Source organism: Lactuca virosa, chromosome 8 (assembly GCF_052849685.1).
Source record: "Lactuca virosa cultivar CGN04683 chromosome 8, Lactuca_virosa_CGN04683_v6, whole genome shotgun sequence".
In the NCBI taxonomy this organism is placed as follows: Eukaryota; Viridiplantae; Streptophyta; class Magnoliopsida; order Asterales; family Asteraceae; genus Lactuca; species Lactuca virosa.
Window position 1 is genome coordinate 152,973,602 of NC_136433.1, and position 19,845 is coordinate 152,993,446.

The 19,845-nt window shown below is 41.5% G+C and overlaps 2 protein-coding genes across 2 annotated transcripts; both read left to right on the top strand.

Annotated features, from left to right (window-relative positions):
- Positions 1–1,677: 1,677 nt before the first annotated feature.
- Positions 1,678–4,346, top strand: LOC145134609 (DNAse I-like superfamily protein). The gene is made up of 7 exons (XM_079069456.1): positions 1,678–2,035; positions 2,203–2,244; positions 2,528–2,610; positions 2,709–2,810; positions 2,929–3,143; positions 3,451–3,545; positions 3,942–4,346. The coding sequence occupies exons 1-7, from the start codon at positions 1,894–1,896 to the stop codon at positions 4,211–4,213; spliced, it is 951 nt and encodes a 316-aa protein (XP_078925582.1). The 5' UTR covers positions 1,678–1,893; the 3' UTR covers positions 4,214–4,346.
- A 1,845-nt stretch (positions 4,347–6,191) lies between these two features.
- LOC145131210 (transmembrane 9 superfamily member 10-like) lies at positions 6,192–9,352 on the top strand. Its single transcript, XM_079065934.1, has 8 exons — positions 6,192–6,365; positions 6,467–6,639; positions 7,019–7,183; positions 7,282–7,391; positions 7,459–7,573; positions 7,678–7,790; positions 7,888–8,038; positions 8,113–9,352. Exons 2-8 carry the CDS (start codon positions 6,535–6,537, stop codon positions 9,268–9,270), a joined length of 1,917 nt encoding a protein of 638 aa, XP_078922060.1. The 5' UTR covers positions 6,192–6,365; positions 6,467–6,534; the 3' UTR covers positions 9,271–9,352.
- Positions 9,353–19,845: the final 10,493 nt, after the last annotated feature.

A 19,845-nucleotide genomic window follows, 5' to 3' on the forward strand; every position in this document is an offset into this window, starting at 1 on the left:
GTGGGACATTCATTAATGAGGTATATGGGGCTTTTGATGCTTATATCCATCGCGATCTCGATTACTTGGTTGCTTAGGTCATGTGTTCTGAACGTCATAACTTCTTCATATGATCTCGGATTTTAACGATCTTTATATCCATGCGTTCGTATTTCAATCTACTACAACTTTCATTTAGATTACTCCCATTAAAAAATAATATATTTTTACTTACGATTTTTATATCCATACGCGGTGACGGATTTAGTATGGTCCCGGTGTTGCACCGACAACACTTGTTTTTTCTGTTCGCAGTGGAAAATTTTTTGCTTTTTTTTTTTTACGTTTATACCTATTTTCCATGTATCGGCAACACCTATTTCATCTCGGCAACACCTACTATGTATTATTGCGTCTTCCCTTGTCCATACGTTTTTTATGAATGCATGTATGTATGTTTTTTTTTTATAAAATCGTTAGTAAAAATATATTACATTTTAACGGGAGTAATCTTAATGAAAGTTGTAGTAGACTCAAAAAATGAACACGTGGATAAAGATCCTTAAAATCTGATATCGTATGAAGAAGTTACGATGTTCAAAATACAAGACCTAAGCCAAACCACAAGACTTACACAACCAAGCAGTCGAGATCGCGTTAGACATAAGCATCAACAACCCAAGCACCTCATCAATGATTGTCTCACGTAAGATGTCGTGAAAAAAAACTAAAGAAATCATTCATAAGTACTGAATGAGTACAAAAAAGGACTTATTTTGAAACAAAAAAATGTTAAGGATTAAATATGTACAAAAATATTAAGGACTAAATGTGTACAAAATGAAAAATATATTACCCTATCAAGTTATTTTTCCCGGCTAACCTGGAGTAACAGGTCATAAGGACTGAATGTATACAGTTTAACAAGTTTAAGGGGTAAATGTGGACGAAAAAAAAACTCAGTAACCAAATGTGTACAAATCGAATAATATCTTACTCTTTTAAGTCATTATCCCTAATTAAATAGAAAATGTTATATTTATTGTCCATTAATCAAGATGCTTTTAACTAGTTTTAAGATGTTGGATGTCTTTATCAATGGCATGAATTATTTGTAGTTTTTTTGGAACTTCAGTCTTGTTTTTTGTTGGTATTTGAACTTTAAACTAAGTGCTGCTATAATCAATCATTAAATTATGGTATTTGTATGATTTGTTTATATTACTATGCTAATAGGTTTCAATTATTTGGTTTTATGAGATCTTTCTTTTTAATCCTGCACGCAGTACACATTCATATTTAATAAACTACAACCAATCACATTTTTATATTATGATGTAATGTAATTTAATAATTCAAATATTATAATAAGAGTAGATTAAAGTTTTGGTCCCTGTAGTACAAGCCAATCTGCACGTTTGGTCCTAGTTTTAGAAAATTTGATACTGTAGTAGTTTGCTCTTATAGTAATCATGTGACCTTATACTCAAAAAAATAATATACATATCAAAATAAGCTCTACTTAATATTTAAACTAATATACCCGAACTCGTAAATATTCATCACCAATTAACAATATTAATGCAATATCTGGAAACAACTGTATTTATAACCAACTGTTTCTCATTTACTATACACAGTAAAAGAATTTAAGGATTTGTTTTTTTTGAATTTTGGTAAATTTAAAACCCCGACACGTTACTGATTTGAGCTCCAGCTGTAGCATCTTCTTTCTACTGCACAATCAAGAATTCTTCTGACCAATATACGACTCGTAAACCTTTCGTAAAGACTACTCATTCATCTTCGTCTTGCACGATCTTTGTTCTTTCAACTTTAATCAATCGGCATGTAAGGGAATGAAAGATCTGGATTTAAGTCGAAAATTAGGTTTTCTCGCAATCAAATAGCAAAATGAGTGTTTCTCTGACTGTAATGACCTTCAATCTTCTTGAAGATCAGCCAGACGATAGTTCAAATTGTTGGGAAAAGAGGAAAGATTTGTGTGTTAGTGTTATCACTAGTTACTCTCCAATCATCCTCTGCACTCAACAAGGTGAGCTCGTTCGTTTGTTTATGTATGTTGCAGATCTTTAAAATACCTGTTCTTGATTCGTTCGATTTTAAAATATGATTGATTATGTTGGTCTTGATTGATTTTCGATTTCGAAATGGGGTTTGTTTCTACGAATTTTTTGAAATTGTTTCTTTTTGAATTCGTAGGTGTGAAGTCTCAATTGGAGTATCTTCAACAATGCTTGCCAGGTAATACTTCCAGTTACATTTTGATTACTGTTTTATCTTAATTTCATATTTATACAAATTGTTAAATTCTGCTGTTTTTGCATATAGTTGAAATCAATCCCCATTTATAGCTTAAAATTTTTAATCAAAATCTAATCTCTAATCTTTTAACTATGATTTTTCTAAATTGATTGTGATAGTGTGGTGTTTGCTTAATAGAGAAAGCCAAGAGAAATGACACTTTTTCCATTAAGCCCTAACTTTTTACAAATTTGCCCTCATAAATTGTTGTTAAACATCCAAGGGTATGAGCAATTTGGGATTTCAAGAAAAGGATCCGAAGATGTTTCAGATCAGTATTGCACCATTTTCTATGACAAGGAAAAGGTAATACTTTGTGTACTACTTTCACATAATTGCTTAATATCTCTACTTTTGTTTATAATAATTAAATTTTTTTTCTCTCATATTTTCTTTTATAAAAGGTGGAGTTATTAGAAGGAGGAACATTTTGGTTATCAGAATCCCCTTCTGTTCCTGGAAGCATGTCATGGGGGAGTGAATCTCCTTCCATCGCCACATGGGCAATATCCTTTTCATGCATATAATATAAATATAATAAGTATGGTTAGATCTTGAAAAACATTTTAATAAATGCTTTTTTTTTTTTTACTTCTTTTGTTTCTTTAACAAAAAAATCTCTACACGTTTCAAATGAAAGGAGTAGAGCCCCCTGGTTTTTCATTCCAAATAGTGAACACAAACATGGACGAATTTAGCCCTCGTGCTCGTAGGCGAAGTGCATTGCTGACATGGCAGCATATTGCTTCATTACCTCCTAGCTTGCCAGTTGTATATTGTGGAGGTTTTAATACACAAAAAGAGTCCACCACAGGACGCTTTCTTTTGGGGAGATCAAGGTAATTTTAGGGTCTGTTTGGTTGGATGGAATGGAATGACAAAGGAATGGAATGGAATGGAATGACAAAGGAATGAAATGGGTAGAGTAATGTGATAAATAATGTAATGGAAGAATCTCTACCAATTTAGCAGTGGAAATTGTTTTGTATTTGGATGACATTGTTATAACTGCGTAGATTCTTCAAATTACAATCTTATAATAAAATGAAAATAGATTTAACCCTTCAAATATTTAAGAAAATCCATATTAGCTTTTTAGTTTGACCTTAAAAAAGTCAAAGAACTAACATTTTTCCCTTTGTTTAGAGAACATGGTGTGGTAGGTGATATGAGAGATGCATGGCCTAACGCCCGATTGAGGAAAAATGTGTCTCTTATACGCACGTTTCATGGATTTAAAGGTATCATACATTTTTCTTTATAATTTATAATTTATATCAATCTCAACTGTTTTTTCTAAGGGTGTAAGAACCCCTTTTTCTTTCTTTTTACTATTACGTGAGCAAATGACCATTTTACCCTTCTTTCATCATTAAAGCTAAAAAGAAACAAACACCTAGTCCTATATGCACACATACTGTTTCTTTTTTGGATGGGGATGAACTGTCTGAATGTGAGCAAAATGACCACTTTACCCTTCTGTTCTCGTAAAGTAAAAAGAAACTACACCTAAGTCAACCCAAGGAGTACGTTTGTTTGTGTACGAATAAAGACTTTTGTGTATGGACCGAACGAAGTCTCTGAATGTGAGAAAATGACCATCTTACCCTTCAATCTTTATAAACTTCATATTGTAGGCAACAAACAAGGAGCTGTTGAGTTTTTTAAGTTGATTTTTCGTGCACTTTGCTTGTGTTGGGATCGACAAACTCAAGATTTGCATGTAGATTGGATCCTGTTTAGGGGAAGATCATTGGTGCCTGTTTCATGTGAAGTGGTGAATGATAATATTGATGGTCAATACCCGTCTTCTCATTATCCAATCTTTGCTGAATTCATGCTTCCAAGAACAGTCAGACTCCTGGATCCGCCACCTGTCCAAGATGATGCAACTTCTCCACTTTCTTGATTTTTTTTGTTTGTTTATATTTATTCAACTTATTTGCTTGATTGCTTGGTGTTTCTTTCTTGATACCAAAATTGTTACTCTAATTCTTGGAAATTTTTGTGGGATTTGATTGAAATTTGTGACTCCATTTTTACTTTCTTTCTGTCCTGAAAGTTGATTGATGAACACAAGTTGTAGGATAAAAGTGATTGAGTAATAGTCAGATATCTACAATGCTTGCATTACTAGAGACCTTTGGGTAATGCTTGAATTTCTTAAACAAAAATGTCAATGATGCTCCAACTTCAAGATCAATTTCGCAACGTAAAGTAAGGGGCTTCCAATATTATTGATTTCTATCATTCTTTAAGAATCTAGTCGATGTGGACTCTCCGTGAATGAAGTCGAATGACAACTACTGCCATCTTAATATCTTATCACAACAACGTTGATGTCATCACCAAAACTAAATTGCTCTCATCATTCTTGGAAGCAAAGTATCTGCTTCTTTTGCTTGAAGCACATGAAGAAAATCACAACACTGCTATACCCCTCACCCTCTCCTCCAACTCGACACATTGGTATATCCGGGTTTTGTGTCTTTTTAGGTGACAACCTTATGTTGTGGTCTTCCAAACGCCAACATGTTTTCTCCTGATCCAATGTCGAAGATAAGTTCATGAGATAGCTAATGTGGTTACTGAAGATGCCTAGATTCTTAACCTTCTTCTCAGTTCTCAAGATATCGTGTCCTCTCTATCGTACGATGGTTATTCTTTATTACAATGTTAGTGCCATTTACTTAGCTTCTAATCGGATTCAGCACCAAAGAACCAAACATTTTGAAAAAAAAAAAAAAATCACATTTTAACGTGTTAGTGATAGGTCATGCATGGTCCTCCGGGTTCACCATTTTGGCATATATGTTTACAAAGGGTCTACTAACTTAAATTTTTTTAGACTCTAGAAACACTTTGAGTATACATGAACCTCCCTCCTCAAACTGAGGACTGTGTTCATTATAGTTATACATTTTATTCATTTTGCAGAGTGGACTCCTTTGTAACTTTGTCTATTATACATGGTGGGCAATACAACATAAAGCCTAACGCGGATTTTCCACTATCCAACAAGAAGCAATAACTCTTTTTAGCCGGTTTGCAACAACTTTGGAGATGATCTTGGCGAGACAGAGACAAATGGACTAATAGTCTTTTTCAAATTGGAATGGTCTCTAACCTTGGGAATAAGTGAAATAAAAGAGGCATTGCAACCTCTAAACAGCCGGTGGCGGAGCCAATACATTACTAGTGGGGTGCATGGACCCCACTTAAATGTGGGTCCCACCAGTTATATACATAAAAAAAAAAAAAAAAATCCAAGTTCTTGGTACCCACTGAAAATTCATCTGCACCCACTTACCTCCCATTTGAAAGCTCAAAAGCTTAGCAGCTTTTTTTTTTTTTTTTTTTCGGTTCAATCTTCACCAAAATCACCCCTCTTCTTTCATCTTCCTTAAACCTAGCCACTCATTTACCACACTTCTACTGTCGTTGCCAGAGATTGGATGGAATCAGATCGGTCAACAGGCTGGTCAATACTACTCAACAGTCAACGGTCAATAGAACGATCAACGGTCAACAGTGCACCCCACTTGAGTTCGGGGTTGGATCAGCCACTGTGTGTAGACATCTCACTGTTAGCTTGAAAACTCTATCAAACCAAACTATCAAATCGTTAGATATATTAAAGTATCAAACCAAACTATTGCAACCAAATTATGATAAGATAAAATTGTTTTGCATTAAATGACATTAATATAGCTTGATATATCGAAAAAAAATACGATAATTGGAAAATCAATTAATATAAATACTCTAATAGTAAAAAAGTTAAGACAAATACTATGTACACCGTTGAAAAATAAATTTCTAGAAACGACACATGTGAAGTCAAAGCTTTATAGCTTTTCTTTTTGTTGAAAGGAGGGAAGATTTCATATTTGTTTAAAGAGGGATAGATCGAAAGACTCCAAAACCGTCGATCACAACCTGCCACCGGCGCAAAACAAATCCAAAACCGTCGATCACAACCTGCCTCCCAAGAAAAATAATACGTGCCAGTACTAGTAGTTAAATGTCTTCACTCATCTTCGTCATCATGCTGAATCTAGGTTTGCCATCAAAAACGAAATTCTCAGAGAGAATACGTACAGATTTATATACAGAATCATACACATTAAGTCGTGGTTTATATGCATACACAAATATACAGGAGGAGAGAATTGGAGACATTGATTTACGGATTTTAACAACGAGATATAAGATCGTTCGGTTGATTCCATGGCTGATACAACGCATCACTTACGGATCTGCGTTTTTCTTCTTCTGTCAATCCATGGATGCTCCTTCTACCTCCCTGGTGTCGCTCCACAGGATTTTTACAAGGCAAGTAACGTTTTCTCATACCTACATAGATACGCGCCTTCCAGTTTTAAAAAAATTTATTTATTACAGCTGGTGACTGCAATTGATTCTGTTCTTTTCATCGTTAAGGTTTTCATTAATCAGATCTCTCCATTCAAATTAAGTAATAATTTCAGTTATTGAAGAGTAAATCACTCTGATCAGTTCCAATTACTTTCAAGTCAGTGTTTTCACAATGGTATTTTGTTGCTGATCTCGATTTTCATGAGTCACTTGTGTGGTGAAATCACGATCATTCTTTAACACGAATTGTGTGCATTTTGCTTGAATGCTTGATAGCTGAGAAATGGAGATCTTGTTATTATCATTAAGCATCTTAGTTTTTGAATCTATATCGCAGGGGGATATCCTGAAGGTAAAAGTAAACAAACTGTCTTCCACAAAAACTCAACTCCCTTATCTTTACTATTCCATCCCTTATTGTCGTCCCCAACAAATAGTTGATAGTGCAGAGAATTTAGGGGAAATTCTTCGTGGTGATCGCATAGAAAATTCCCCTTATGAGGTAACCAAAACTTCCTCCATATATCATTATGCAATTCATCTTCTTGTTATCTTTATATCTGCAAACCTCTTAGTTCTTACCCAAATTATCCTTTACAGTTCAAAATGCGAGTTCCACGAATGTGCAATATTGTGTGTCACATAATACCAAATGAAAGAACAGCAAGAGAATTCAAGGAAAAAATAGACGATGAGTATCAAGTCAACATGTGAGACTCTTGTTAAATCAGACATATGTTAATCACATTTTGTTAATTTTCAATCATTTTTTTACAGGATTTTGGATAATTTACCTCTGGTTGTTCCCATAACAAACTCAGAACAAGAACAGGACTCTCATGTCCAATATCATCATGGATATTTTGTTGGTCACAAAGTATGGTATGCAGGAGTGAGTAAACAACTGTTTTCTTAGCAACTTGAATAATGAATTCCAACTTCATATCATCATATGTATCATCTCTGACTTGTGGCTTAAAATTTATCATCATGTAGATGAAGGAAGACAAATATTTAATCAACAACCATCTAACATTCACAGTCAAGTTTCACAAAGATCCAGAATTCGAATATGCAAGAATTGTTGGATTTGAAGTTAAACCTTTCAGGTGATATGATATTTATATATAATTCTCATAAAATTTTACTTTTTGGAGGTTAATTATTTATTATCCACACACTTTTTTGTGTTATTTTTTTGTGCAGTGTTAAGCATCAGTATGATGGTGAATGGAGTGATGATACTCGCCTGACAACCTGCGACCCCCATGCCAAAAAATTGGTCGCCGGAGTTGATCCACCACAAGAAATTGAAGACAAAAACGAGATCATCTTCACTTACGATGTTGAATTCCAGGTAAGAACAGAGATTAGAGATATGAACACAAATTTAAGATTTTATTTAAAACGTTAAATTCGATTGATTTCTAGGAGAGTGACGTTAAATGGGCATCAAGATGGGACACATATCTTCTAATGCCCGATGATCAAATCCACTGGTTTTCGATCGTGAATTCCCTCATGATCGTTCTTTTCTTATCGGGAATGGTCGCCATGATCATGTTAAGAACACTTTATCGCGACATCTCTAATTACAACAAACAAGAAGAAGAATCCAAATTCGAACAAGAAACCGGATGGAAGCTCCTCCACGGAGACGTTTTCCGGCCACCTGTAAACTCCGATCTCCTCTGCGTCTATGTCGGAACCGGAGTTCAATTCTCCGGTATGATTCTCGCCGCGATGATCTTCGCTCTCCTCGGGTTCCTCTCACCTTCAAACCGCGGCGGCCTCATGACGGCCCTCCTCCTCCTCTGGGTCCTCATGGCGGTCTTCGGCGGCTACGCCACCACTCGCCTCTACAAATCATTCAAAAAATCAAACTGGAAAACAATCACTCTCAAAACCGGTGTCATGTTCCCGGGAATCATCTTCGTCATGTTCTTCATACTAAACGCCCTAATTTGGGGTGAGAAATCCTCCGGCGCCGTTCCCTTCTCCACGATGTTCGCTTTGGTGTTCTTATGGTTTTGCATCTCCGTGCCACTGGTGTTCGCCGGCGGTTACATCGGTTTCAGAAAACCGGCGATCGAAAATCCGGTGAAAACGAATAAAATCCCCCGGCAAATCCCTGAACAACCCTGGTATATGAGATCCGCTTTTTCGATTCTAATTGGTGGTGTACTTCCATTTGGGGCTGTTTTCATCGAGCTTTTTTTCATTTTGACCTCGATCTGGTTACATCAATTTTATTATATTTTTGGTTTTCTTTTTATTGTTTTGATTATTTTGTTGGTGACGTGTGCTGAGGTGACGATCGTGCTGTGTTATTTCCAGCTGTGTAGTGAAGATTATGAATGGTGGTGGAGGTCGTATCTGACGTCAGGTTCGTCGGGTATTTATCTTTTTATATATTCGATTATGTATTTTTTTACGAAGCTTAATATTACGAAGGGTGTTTCGGGTATTTTGTATTTTGGGTATATGTTGATTGCGTCTTATTGTTTTTTTGTTTTGACGGGTACGATTGGTTTTGTTGCTTGTTTTTGGTTTACAAGAGTTATTTACTCTTCGGTTAAGATTGATTAGTCTTGAGCTTTATGTTGTACTTGTATTATTATTATTTGGACTTATAGAATTATTATTATGAAGCCTTTTTCTTTTCCTTAAAGATCTGAACTGGTAAGAGGCAATGGATCTGATCATGGATGTGTCCATTGAATTTACTCTTTTGTTATACAGTATGTTTTTTTCACGGTGAAGCGGAGACGAATACAATTATACAAACTAGAGTTTAGTACACCTTTTAGGACAAATGTTATATTATTCAAGAATAGACTACTAGTCTAATTAAAATAACTTCCACAAACGTAAGTGATAAATATTACTTATTTCCTTAAAGTATTGGGTATGGACAACTAGATACAACATCAATTTGGTGTCATCTCACATGCCACATAAGCAATGGTGTTATAACACCAAACAAGAAAATTGTTACACCAATATTTTCCATGTCATATTTTTCTTTTTGATTTTTTTTAGAGTTTGCTTTTTTTTTTTCGTGATTCTTTTTTTAATTAATAAAACAAATATATTTTTATAAAAACATAATATAAAAAAAACAAAAAAAAGACATAATTTTTAAAAACTAAAATTAAGATTACGATAAAAAAAACATTAATTTTGAAAGATAACATTTTTTTCCTGGTCCTAATTAACCCAAATAACATCCAAATTAAACCTAAAACCATAACATTTTACTACTAATCCTAATTAACTCAAATACTTATTTCTAATTTGATCATTCATCGCTCGTAGCACCGCTAGATCTTGAGGCGACAAACCCTCCTCGCTGGTCCGAAGAATTGACAACTGTTGTGTCATTAGTTTTCTCTCTTTTTGTTTCTGCTTCTCCCGTGCATGCCTTTCTAGGAACTCCAAATGGCGACGTTTCAACTTATTTTTTTCTTTTTGTAATAAATTGTGTTCATCGAATTTCACTTTCATTTCCTCCTCATCTTTTGCTTTCGTCTTAACCTCCTCCGCATGCCTTGCAGCGCGTCTCGCTTTGTCGCGTTTGGGCGGTCGTCGTGGTGGGGAGATCTCCTCAATATCATTCGGGATCTCATCGATGTCGACATTTAGATCAATGTGAGTCTGTGCGTCTGACACGTCGACCGAGCTCGAATTTCGAGACCTCTTGGATTGAACTTCCGACGATGTAGGAGTTTTATTTCACCTTGGATCCACTCGCAGCAACTCCCACGACTTCTCGAACTCGAACACATGTCCCATGTAACACCCAAAAATTTCAAACCAATTTAAACTTTCAAAAACAACCCAAGTTCCATTAGTTATTACAAAAAGGTTTCCAAATAGTTTATTATCAGAGTATCCCAGAAACAGAATCATAAAAAGTGAGGAGCGGTACGATCACGCCTTAGCCTTGCCACGATCTCCTGATGTACCTGAAACAATAATCGATAAATGTAAGCTCTAAGGCTTAGTGAGTTACCCCCAAAATACCCATACACACATAACCATACACATACAGTAACAAACAGCATACTATGGGTCCAATCAACCATCGGGTTGGAATACCCCAGACCCTCAACCATCGGGTTGGAATGCCAACATACTAGGAGTCCAATCATCCTCGGGATGGAATACTCTCGGCCCACAACCATCGGGTTGGAATGCCCACACTTCTACTCATACAATAACTACTATGGGTCCAATAATCCATCAGGATGGAATACCCCAGGCCCTCAACCCTCGGGTTGGAATACCCACCTACTATGAGTCCAATCATCCTATCGGGATGGAATACTCCTGGCCCACAACCATCGGGTTGGAATGCCCACCTACTATGAGTCCAATCATCCTACCGGGATGGAATACTCCTGGCCCACAACCATCGGGTTGGAATGCCCACATACTAACAAACACGTGCACCTATCGGATAACCATATAACAGTCTATAGAGACAAGATACTAGGGCCCTATCATCCTCGGGATGGAATACCCTCCACTACCAATCAACCAAGTGCACATATAACAGGTAATCTCCTACCAGCATACAAACAGTCAGACCAACTACAGGTCACTAAGCATAGCCACATCTAATCTACCAGGATACCGATCTAACCAACAATGCTAACACATAATCATCCTTTCTACCAGAATGCCAACTAACATATCACAACAGTAACTATCTCAAATAACGAATCAAAGGGCCGGCCTTGGTGCCTTAGACCCTTGGGTATAGTGAGGATAACTCACCTTGCAACTGCCGAACCGAACCACGAAAGCACAATCCCGAAGCACTGCCCCAGACTCCAACACCTATAGCCATCAATGATCCATTGACATAAATATTCAAATTACCATAATACATTTGAAGGTCAAACGGGTCAAAGTCAAAGTCCTGGCCAAAGTCAACCTTCTTGATTGACCCTACTCGCCGAGTCAACCCATTGACTCGCCGAGCTCTTAAATTCAGAAAATTCTCATATCACGACTCGACTCGCCGAGTCACCCCATGACTCGTCGAGTCCATCAATCTCTGAGTCCTATCCTGTTCAACTCACTGAGTCACCACTCAACTCACTGATCTGAGTCTTAACCAGAAGAGGTTGGGGGGTTCTGCGCTATGACTAGGGGTGTAAACGAGCCGAGCCGAGCCCGAGCCTGACCAAGCTCGAGCTCGGCTCGTTTAATTTTGAGGAAGCTCGATCTCGAGCTCGAGCTCGATTCGAGCCTTAAAATGAAGCTCGAGATCGGCTCGTGAACAATTTAGTGGGCTCGCGAGCCTAAACGAGCTTAAACGAGCCTCTCTCTCTCTGTATATATATATATATATATATATATATATATATATATATATATACATATATATATATATATATATATATATACACACACACACACACATATATATATATATATATATATATATATATATATATATATATATATATATATATATATATATAGGCTCGTTTAAGCTCGTTTAGGCTCGCGAGCCCACTAACTGAAGCTCGGCTCGAGCTCGTTTAATAAACGAGCCTCATATTTAGGCTCGAGCTCGGCTCGGGCTCGTTTAACTCGATCTCGAGTCGAGCTTTTAACGAGTTGATCTCGAGTAGCTCACGAGTAGCTCGGCTCACTTACACCCCTAGCTATGACTCGCCGAGTCCACGGCAATCTTCATCATACTCGCCGAGTTGTTCATCCAACTCGTCGAGTCCATGCCCATCATCATATGACTGGTCGATTCAACCCATGCGACTCGCCGTGTCTCTTCAGTCCTTCATCCATACAGTCACTTTTTGAGCCATGCAGAGGCTCCACACTATAGATCCATCCTTCTAGGGCATGATTCTCACGTAAAGTTGCAAACTTTACGTGAATACAAAGTGATTTTGGCTCAATACAAGCTAGGGTTAAGGTTTAAGACAAGGGTGCTTCACAAACAAGCTAAATGTTGATACTTTATGATTTCCTGGACCAAGGCAAGTCTAGATCTGAAGTTGCAACCCCAGATCTAGACCCATAACCCGAAATGGATCTTAATCGTACTAAAATGGCCCCAAATCCATCCATAAGTTGATCTAGGAAGGAATGGATCAAGGTAACAACTTGTTACCTCAAAAATGTGCCCAAACTGAAGTAGATTCTGGATCTATACGAGTCCCTTGATGCTATACACTTGATCTACAAGCCTCCCTTGCTAGAATCTCCTTCCAAAGCTTCCAAGCTCACTCCAAAGGCTCACACACGATTTTAGGGTTTTCTGACTCTCAAGGGTAACAAGGAGGCTGAGGTGAGGACTTAAGGTCCTTTAAATAGGGTGCAAACCCTAATATTAGGGTTTTATCTTCCCAACACCAACTCGTCGAGTCCAGCCGCCGACTCGGCGAGTTGGTCACTTAACTCGGGACCAGAACCCGCTCCGACTCGACTAGTGATCGCACCTACTCGTCGAGTAGCTTCCTCAATTTACACTTTAAGCCCTTAAATCATTTTTTCTGAAGTTTGGGATGTTACATCCCATGTCGACCCGATGTTGTTCTTTTGCAGATTTGAACAAACCAAAGTCGTTTGCTCCGCTCTGCTGTTGCTCCTGAAGTCTGGTGTAAATACCATTGAATTTTGTGCACCGCTTAGTTATTTGACGTCATTTGTTGTTTAGCATGTCCGTATTGCGATACGGTTTTTTCTTCAACATAGCGTGGAATTTTTCGAGCACCGCCCACCAACACACACCTTTCTTCATACCATTACCATGGAGTTCGTCTTTTGAAGTAGTACACCATGCTGTCGTCAGACCATATTCCTCCTCCAGTGTCCACCATTGTGGAAGTTCCTCACTTCCCGCTTCAATCGCTATAGCTTTCCCTTTCCCTCTTCCTTTCCCTTTCCCTTTCCCTCTCCTACTACCTCCCGTTTGTGTTTCGACTGATGGTTGTGTTGGAGGTTGTAACACCGAAATTTTAAACAATTTTTCACATTTTCAAAAACATACTTTCATTCATAAATATTATAAAAATGTCATTGTATCACATATCAATCCATAGAAACACAACCCCAAGATCATAATGTATAAAACTCCTCATGTGTGTACTGATCATGCCGGCGCCTTCCCGCGATCCTCACTGGTACCTGAAACACATAACACAAAACTGTAAGCATAAATGCGTAGTGAGTTCCCCAAAATACCATATATAACACATATTAGCCACTTGAGGCTATAACTCTCTGGGCCCACTGGCCCTAACTCTGTGGACCCTCTGATCCTAACTCTGTGGACCTTCCGGTCCTAACTCTGTAAACTCTGGAATACACACAGCATAAATCACGTCGAAATAATGCAGTGCAACACATCACATACATAGCATACAAGATACTATGTCACATAACTCTAATTACCACTCTAGGTAAAGTATAGTGAGAAGACTCACCTCGGGTAACTCGGTAATCTCGAGCTCGGTAAAATCTGGTCTAGCCCCCGCCTAATCACATGGAATAAGCACTCTAATCAATACAACCCTCAAGGCTAGACTAATCCTTCTCTTAGTACTCTCAGAAGGGTAAAAGACCATTTTACCCCTCTCATGGCTCAAAGACCCTAACATTGACCAAACCCTAAAAGTCAACAAAAGTCAACGGTCAAACTTTGACCAGACTCGCCGAGTGCACTCGTGTGACTCGGCGAGTACATGCATGTCCTCTTCGCCCCTGGTCCTCACTCGACTCGCTGAGTCAACCCTACACTCAACGGGTTATCACAGGTCGCGAATCGCGGGGCAACCCGACTCGACTCGTCGAGTCCCTTATGGGCTCGGCGAGTTCCTCCCATGAAAACACTCAAACGATCTTTTGAGGTCAGATCTGCTTCACCAACCAGTAGATCCAACCTTCTAACACTCGAAAGTCACGTAAAGGTTCAAACTTTACGTTCATGCAATGCTTATAAGACCAAAAATGGAGAAATAACCTTTAAAATGGGGTTTTACTCTCAAGGCTCACATGAAACCTCATAAAGCTGGAAGCTTGGGACCTTTTGGACCTCTCATGGTCCATATCTATCATCTATACCCAAAGGGACCTCATATGCTTCACAATCTAACTCAAAATTTTGCAAAGGAAACCCTAGATTCAAGGAATCTATCAAATACACGAAATGGGAAGGAACTTGTACCTCAAAACGTGAATCTCAGTGTGAACAACATAGATCCAAGCTCCACAACCGATCTAGCTTGGATTTTCTCACTCCTTCTTGCAAGATCACACCAAAGGATGAAGAATTAGCCTCCAAAATGCTCTCTAAGCTCTTTTTTCTCTCTAGGGTTTTCACAGGGGAGTAGTGGCCGCAAATGACGGCCATAAGGGCCTTTAAATAGGGCTCAGGCCCTGAGATTTAGGGTTTCACTTTAAAGCGCAGACTCGCCGAGTCCACGCATCGACGTCGAGTCCGATCATTAATCCAGACAAGAATTCGCGATCCTACTCGGCGAGTCTGAGCGCCTACTCGCCGAGTCCCTCCCTAAAACTCAAGATAAATACTTAAAATAAGATACCTGGGAATCCGGATGTTACAATTCTCCCCCACTAGAATCAGACTTCGCCCTCAAAGTCTCATTCTACAAACAGCTCTGGATGAAGCTTCCGCATCTCCGCCTCCGACTCCCAGGTCAGCTCGGACCCTTTTCGATGCCGCCACTGAACCAGAACCAGTGAAACTTCCTTGTTTCTCAAAACCTTGATCTTCCGATCCACCACCGCGACTGGCCTCTCAACATAATTCAGGCTCGCATCCACCTGAATATCTTCCAATGGTACCACCGTCGACTCATCGGCTATACACTTCCTCAGCTGAGACACGTGGAAGGTATCATGTATCTGACTCAACTCCGCAGGTAGCTCCAACTGATATGCTACCCTGCCCACCCTTGCGGCCACCCTGAACGGCCCAATATACCGGGGCCCCAACTTGCCCATCTTCCTGAATCGAATCACTCCTTTCCAAGGAGACACTTTCAGGAGTACGAAGTCTCCAACCTGAAACTCAAGCTCGGATCATCGCCTATCCGCGTAACTCTTCTGGCGACTCTGAGCTGTCAACAACCTCTGCCTGACCTGCTGTATCTGCTCTGTCGTCTGAAGCACTATCTCAGTGCTGCCCATCACTCGCTGCCCTATCTCTCCCCAACAGATGGGTGTCCGACACCTCCTCCCATACAACAACTCGAAGGGAGGCATACCAATGCTCGAATGGTGACTGTTGTTATAGGAAAACTCAGCCAACGGCAAATACGTATCCCAACTCCCTCCGAAGTCCAACACACATGCCCGAAGCATGTCCTCGAGCGTCTGAATCGTCCGCTCACTCTGTCCGTCCGTCTGTGGGTGGTAAGCGGTACTGAAATGCAGCCCTGTGCCCAACTCCTCGTGGAACTTCTTCCAGAACCTGGAAGTGAAACGTACATCCCGATCTGACACAATCGAGATCGGCACTCCATGCCGCGATACCACCTCCCTCACATACAACTCTGCCAACCTCTCTGCAGAAGAGCTCTCACTGATAGCAAGAAAGTGAGCGCTCTTCGTCAGCCGGTCGACGATCACCCAAATTGCATTGACACCCCTCGCAGTCCTCGACAATTTGGTGATGAAATCCATAGAAATCTGTTCCCACTTCCATTGGGGAACCTCAAGTGGCTGCAACTTGCCATGCGGACGTTGGTGCTCGGCCTTCACCCTGCGACAGGTCAAGCACCTGTCTACGAACCACGCGACATCCCTCTTCATACAGGGCCACCAATACTCCCTATTCAGGTCCAAATACATCTTAGTGGCCCCGGGATGGATCGAGAACCTCGATCTATGTGCCTCCTCCATCAAAATGGTACGTTCCCCGCCTTCAAATGGTACCCAAATTCGACCCTGAAAGTTCATAAGCCCACGGCTATCGGCAACGAACTCAGACATCTGCCCGATCACCCGCTCTCTTTTGCGGTTCTCCGGTCTCATGGCATCTACCTGGGCCTCCCGAATGGTGTCCAACACCGGAGTCATCACTGTCAATCTCAAACAAACATCTCGTATCGGGGCACTCTCCGCCCTGCGACTCAGGGCATCGGCTACAACATTAGCCTTGCCCGGGTGGTACAGGATCTCACACTCATAATCCTTTACCACATCCAACCATCTCCTCTGGCGCATATTCAGGTTGGGCTGATCCATCAGATACTTCAAGCTCTTGTGATCCGTGTATATGGTACACCGAACCCCATACCAATAGTGACGCCAGATCTTGAGGGCGAACACCACAGCCCCCAACTCCAGATCGTGAGTAGGATACCTCGTCTCATGAGGCTTCAGCTGTCTAGATGCGTATGCTATCACATACCCTCTCTGCATCAGTACCGCACCCAATCCCGATATCGACGCGTCACAATATACCACAAAATCCTCCATCCCCTCCGGAAGGGCTAATACTGGGGCTTCGCATAATCTCTGGCGAAGTGTCTCGAATGAGGCCTGCTACTCCGGGCCCCAACTGAAAACCACGCCCTTCCGGGTCAACCTGGTGAGAGGAACAACAATCCTGGAGAAATCCTTGATAAATCTCCGATAATAACCGGCCAACCCCAGAAAACTCCTGATCTCTGAAGGGGATCTCGGCACCTCCCAACTCATCACCGCCTCAATCCTGGCCGGATCGACCAATATCCCATTCTGGTTGACGAGGTGTCCTAAGAACTGGACCTCTCGTAACCAGAAATCGCACTTGGAGAATTTGGCGTAAAGCCTCTCCGATCTCAGAACTCCGAGGATCTCCCTCAAATGCTCCTCATGCTCCTCTCTGGATCTCGAATACACCAATATGTCATCGATGAACACGATCACTGAACGATCCAGCATCGGCCTGCACACTCTGTTCATGAGATCCATGAACGCCGTTGGTGCATTGGTGAGTCCGAAAGGCATCACCACGAACTCGTAATGCCCATAACGAGTCCTGAATGCTGTCTTCTGGATATCCTCCTCACGTACTCTCATCTGATGATATTCAGACCTTAGATCAATCTTGGAGAACCAAGACGCTCCCTGCAACTGATCGAACATATCGTCGATCCTCGGTAAGGGGTAACGGTTCTTGACCTTCAGCTTGTTCAACTCCTGGTAATCAATGCACATCTGGTGTGAACCATCCTTTTTCTTGACAAAAAGGATCGGCGCTCCCCACGGTGTGCTACTCGTCCGAATAAACCCCTTCCCCAACAGCTCCTGCAGCTGTGAGGATAACTCATGCATCTCTGGTGGCGCAAGGCGATAGGGCGCCTTGGCGATAGGCGCTGCCCCCGGAACCAAATCGATACGGAACTCTACCTGCCTCTCGGGAGGCACACCCGGCAACTCCTCGGGGAAAACATCCGGGAACTCACACACTATCGGGACCTCATCGACCGACCTCGGTCTCTCTGCATCTACTCTCGTATCCACCACATAAGCCACAAACCCACTACAGCCCTGTTGTAGGCTCTGCCTCGCTCTAGCGGCCGAACAAAATGCTGACCCAGAACGGGTACCCTCGCCATAAACCGTAAGAACTCCCCCACTAGGGTCTCGTATGGTCACCAACTGTCGCTCGCAGTCGATAACCGCTCCAAACCTGCTCAACCAGTCCATGCCCACGATGACACAGACATCTCCCATCGCAATCGGGACCAAATCAATCGGAAACTCAACGCCGAAGATCTCGAGTACACATCCTCAAATCACATCAGTGGCATACACCGCTCTCTCGTTAGCTATGGAAACTCGCAAAGGTCGACTCAACACCTCTCCACAGATACTAATGTGCTGACTAAAGGATAACGACACAAAAGACCGACTCGCACTCGAGTCAAATAACACCAAAGCAGGTACAGAACTCACAAGAAATGTACCTACGCATATCATAATATAAGCATAACACCATAAACTCAAAATAAATAGATGAAAGAACACATACCAGCCACAACATCTGGCGCTGCGCGGACCTCCTCCGCTGTCAACTGGAAGGCTCTCCCGCGAGCCTTTGGCACCTCGGCCTTCACTGGCCGACTCTCTGCAGCTCGAACGGCAGCAGGGGCAGATCCCTGTGATGCTCCCTGGGCTGACCCCCGCAACTGCGGACATTCGGCCTTCCGGTGTCCGGTCTGGTTGCAGTGAAAATAGACTGCAAACCCCTTGAGGCAATCCTTGGCCATGTGCCCCTCCTTGCCACACTTGTAGCAAGCCCCTGCTCTGCAAACCCCCTCATGACTCTTGCCGCACTTGCCACAAGTGCGGCTCTTCTGGTTCCCTGATCTCGAATCGGCGGGCTTGGCCCGCTTGGATGCCGGCTGGGACTGTGCCGGTCGCCGATCCCTCCCTTAAGACTCCGCCTCCTCCCTGGCCTGAGTCTCGAGCTCAATCTCCCTCTTCCGGGCATTTGCCTGAAGCTCGGCAAATGTCCGGTACGACGAGTTTGCCACGAACTCGCGGATGTCTCTCCTCAAAATGCTCAAATACCGACTCATGCGTGCCTGCTCGGAAGACACGTGCTCAGGGCAGAACATCGCCCTCTCATGGAACATCCTGGTGATCAATGTAACAGACTCGGTACCCTGCTTCAGGGTCAAGAACTCCTGGGCCAAACGTTCCCTTTCCATCGGGGGAACGTACTCATCACGAAACATAGCGGTGAACCTCTCCCAGGTCACTGCGGCAAGCTCTGTAGAAGAGTAGTGCGCTGTCACAAACTTCCACCAGTCCTTCGCTCCCAAGCGAAGCTGGTTCAGCGTGAACCGAACTCTCAGATGCTCCGGGCAAGAACACGTATAGAAGCATCCCTCAATATCAGAAATCCATCTCATCGCAGCGATCGGATCCTGCGTCCCGTCAAACTCTGGTGGCTTCGTGTTGCTGAACTCTCGGTACAGCAACGAGTCACCCCCCTGCGGCCTCGCAGCAGCGACGGCTGCGGTGGCTGCAGCAACAGCAGCATCAGTAAGAGCAGCGTAACGCTCGTCAAAAGTCTCGATCAGGGTGGTCTTGATAGACCCAAACATCTCTGGTATCTTGGCTCGGATGGCAGCAGCCACCTCCTCATGAATCAACCTGCGGATCTCC

What these genes read in the sequence shown, in the direction of transcription:
- LOC145134609 (XM_079069456.1), top strand. Translation starts at nt 1,894, where the DNA reads ATGAGTGTTTCTCTGACTGTAATGACCTTCAATCTTCTTGAAGATCAG. An exon ending in CTTCCATCGCCACATGGGCA is followed by an intron (nt 2,811 to 2,928) that starts ATATCCTTTTCA and finishes AAAAATCTCTAC; the next exon opens with ACGTTTCAAATGAAAGGAGT. An exon ending in TTTCTTTTGGGGAGATCAAG is followed by an intron (nt 3,144 to 3,450) that starts GTAATTTTAGGG and finishes CCCTTTGTTTAG; the next exon opens with AGAACATGGTGTGGTAGGTG.
- LOC145131210 (XM_079065934.1), top strand. Translation starts at nt 6,535, where the DNA reads ATGGCTGATACAACGCATCACTTACGGATCTGCGTTTTTCTTCTTCTG. An exon ending in CTCCACAGGATTTTTACAAG is followed by an intron (nt 6,640 to 7,018) that starts GCAAGTAACGTT and finishes TCTATATCGCAG; the next exon opens with GGGGATATCCTGAAGGTAAA. An exon ending in ACAAAGTATGGTATGCAGGA is followed by an intron (nt 7,574 to 7,677) that starts GTGAGTAAACAA and finishes ATCATCATGTAG; the next exon opens with ATGAAGGAAGACAAATATTT.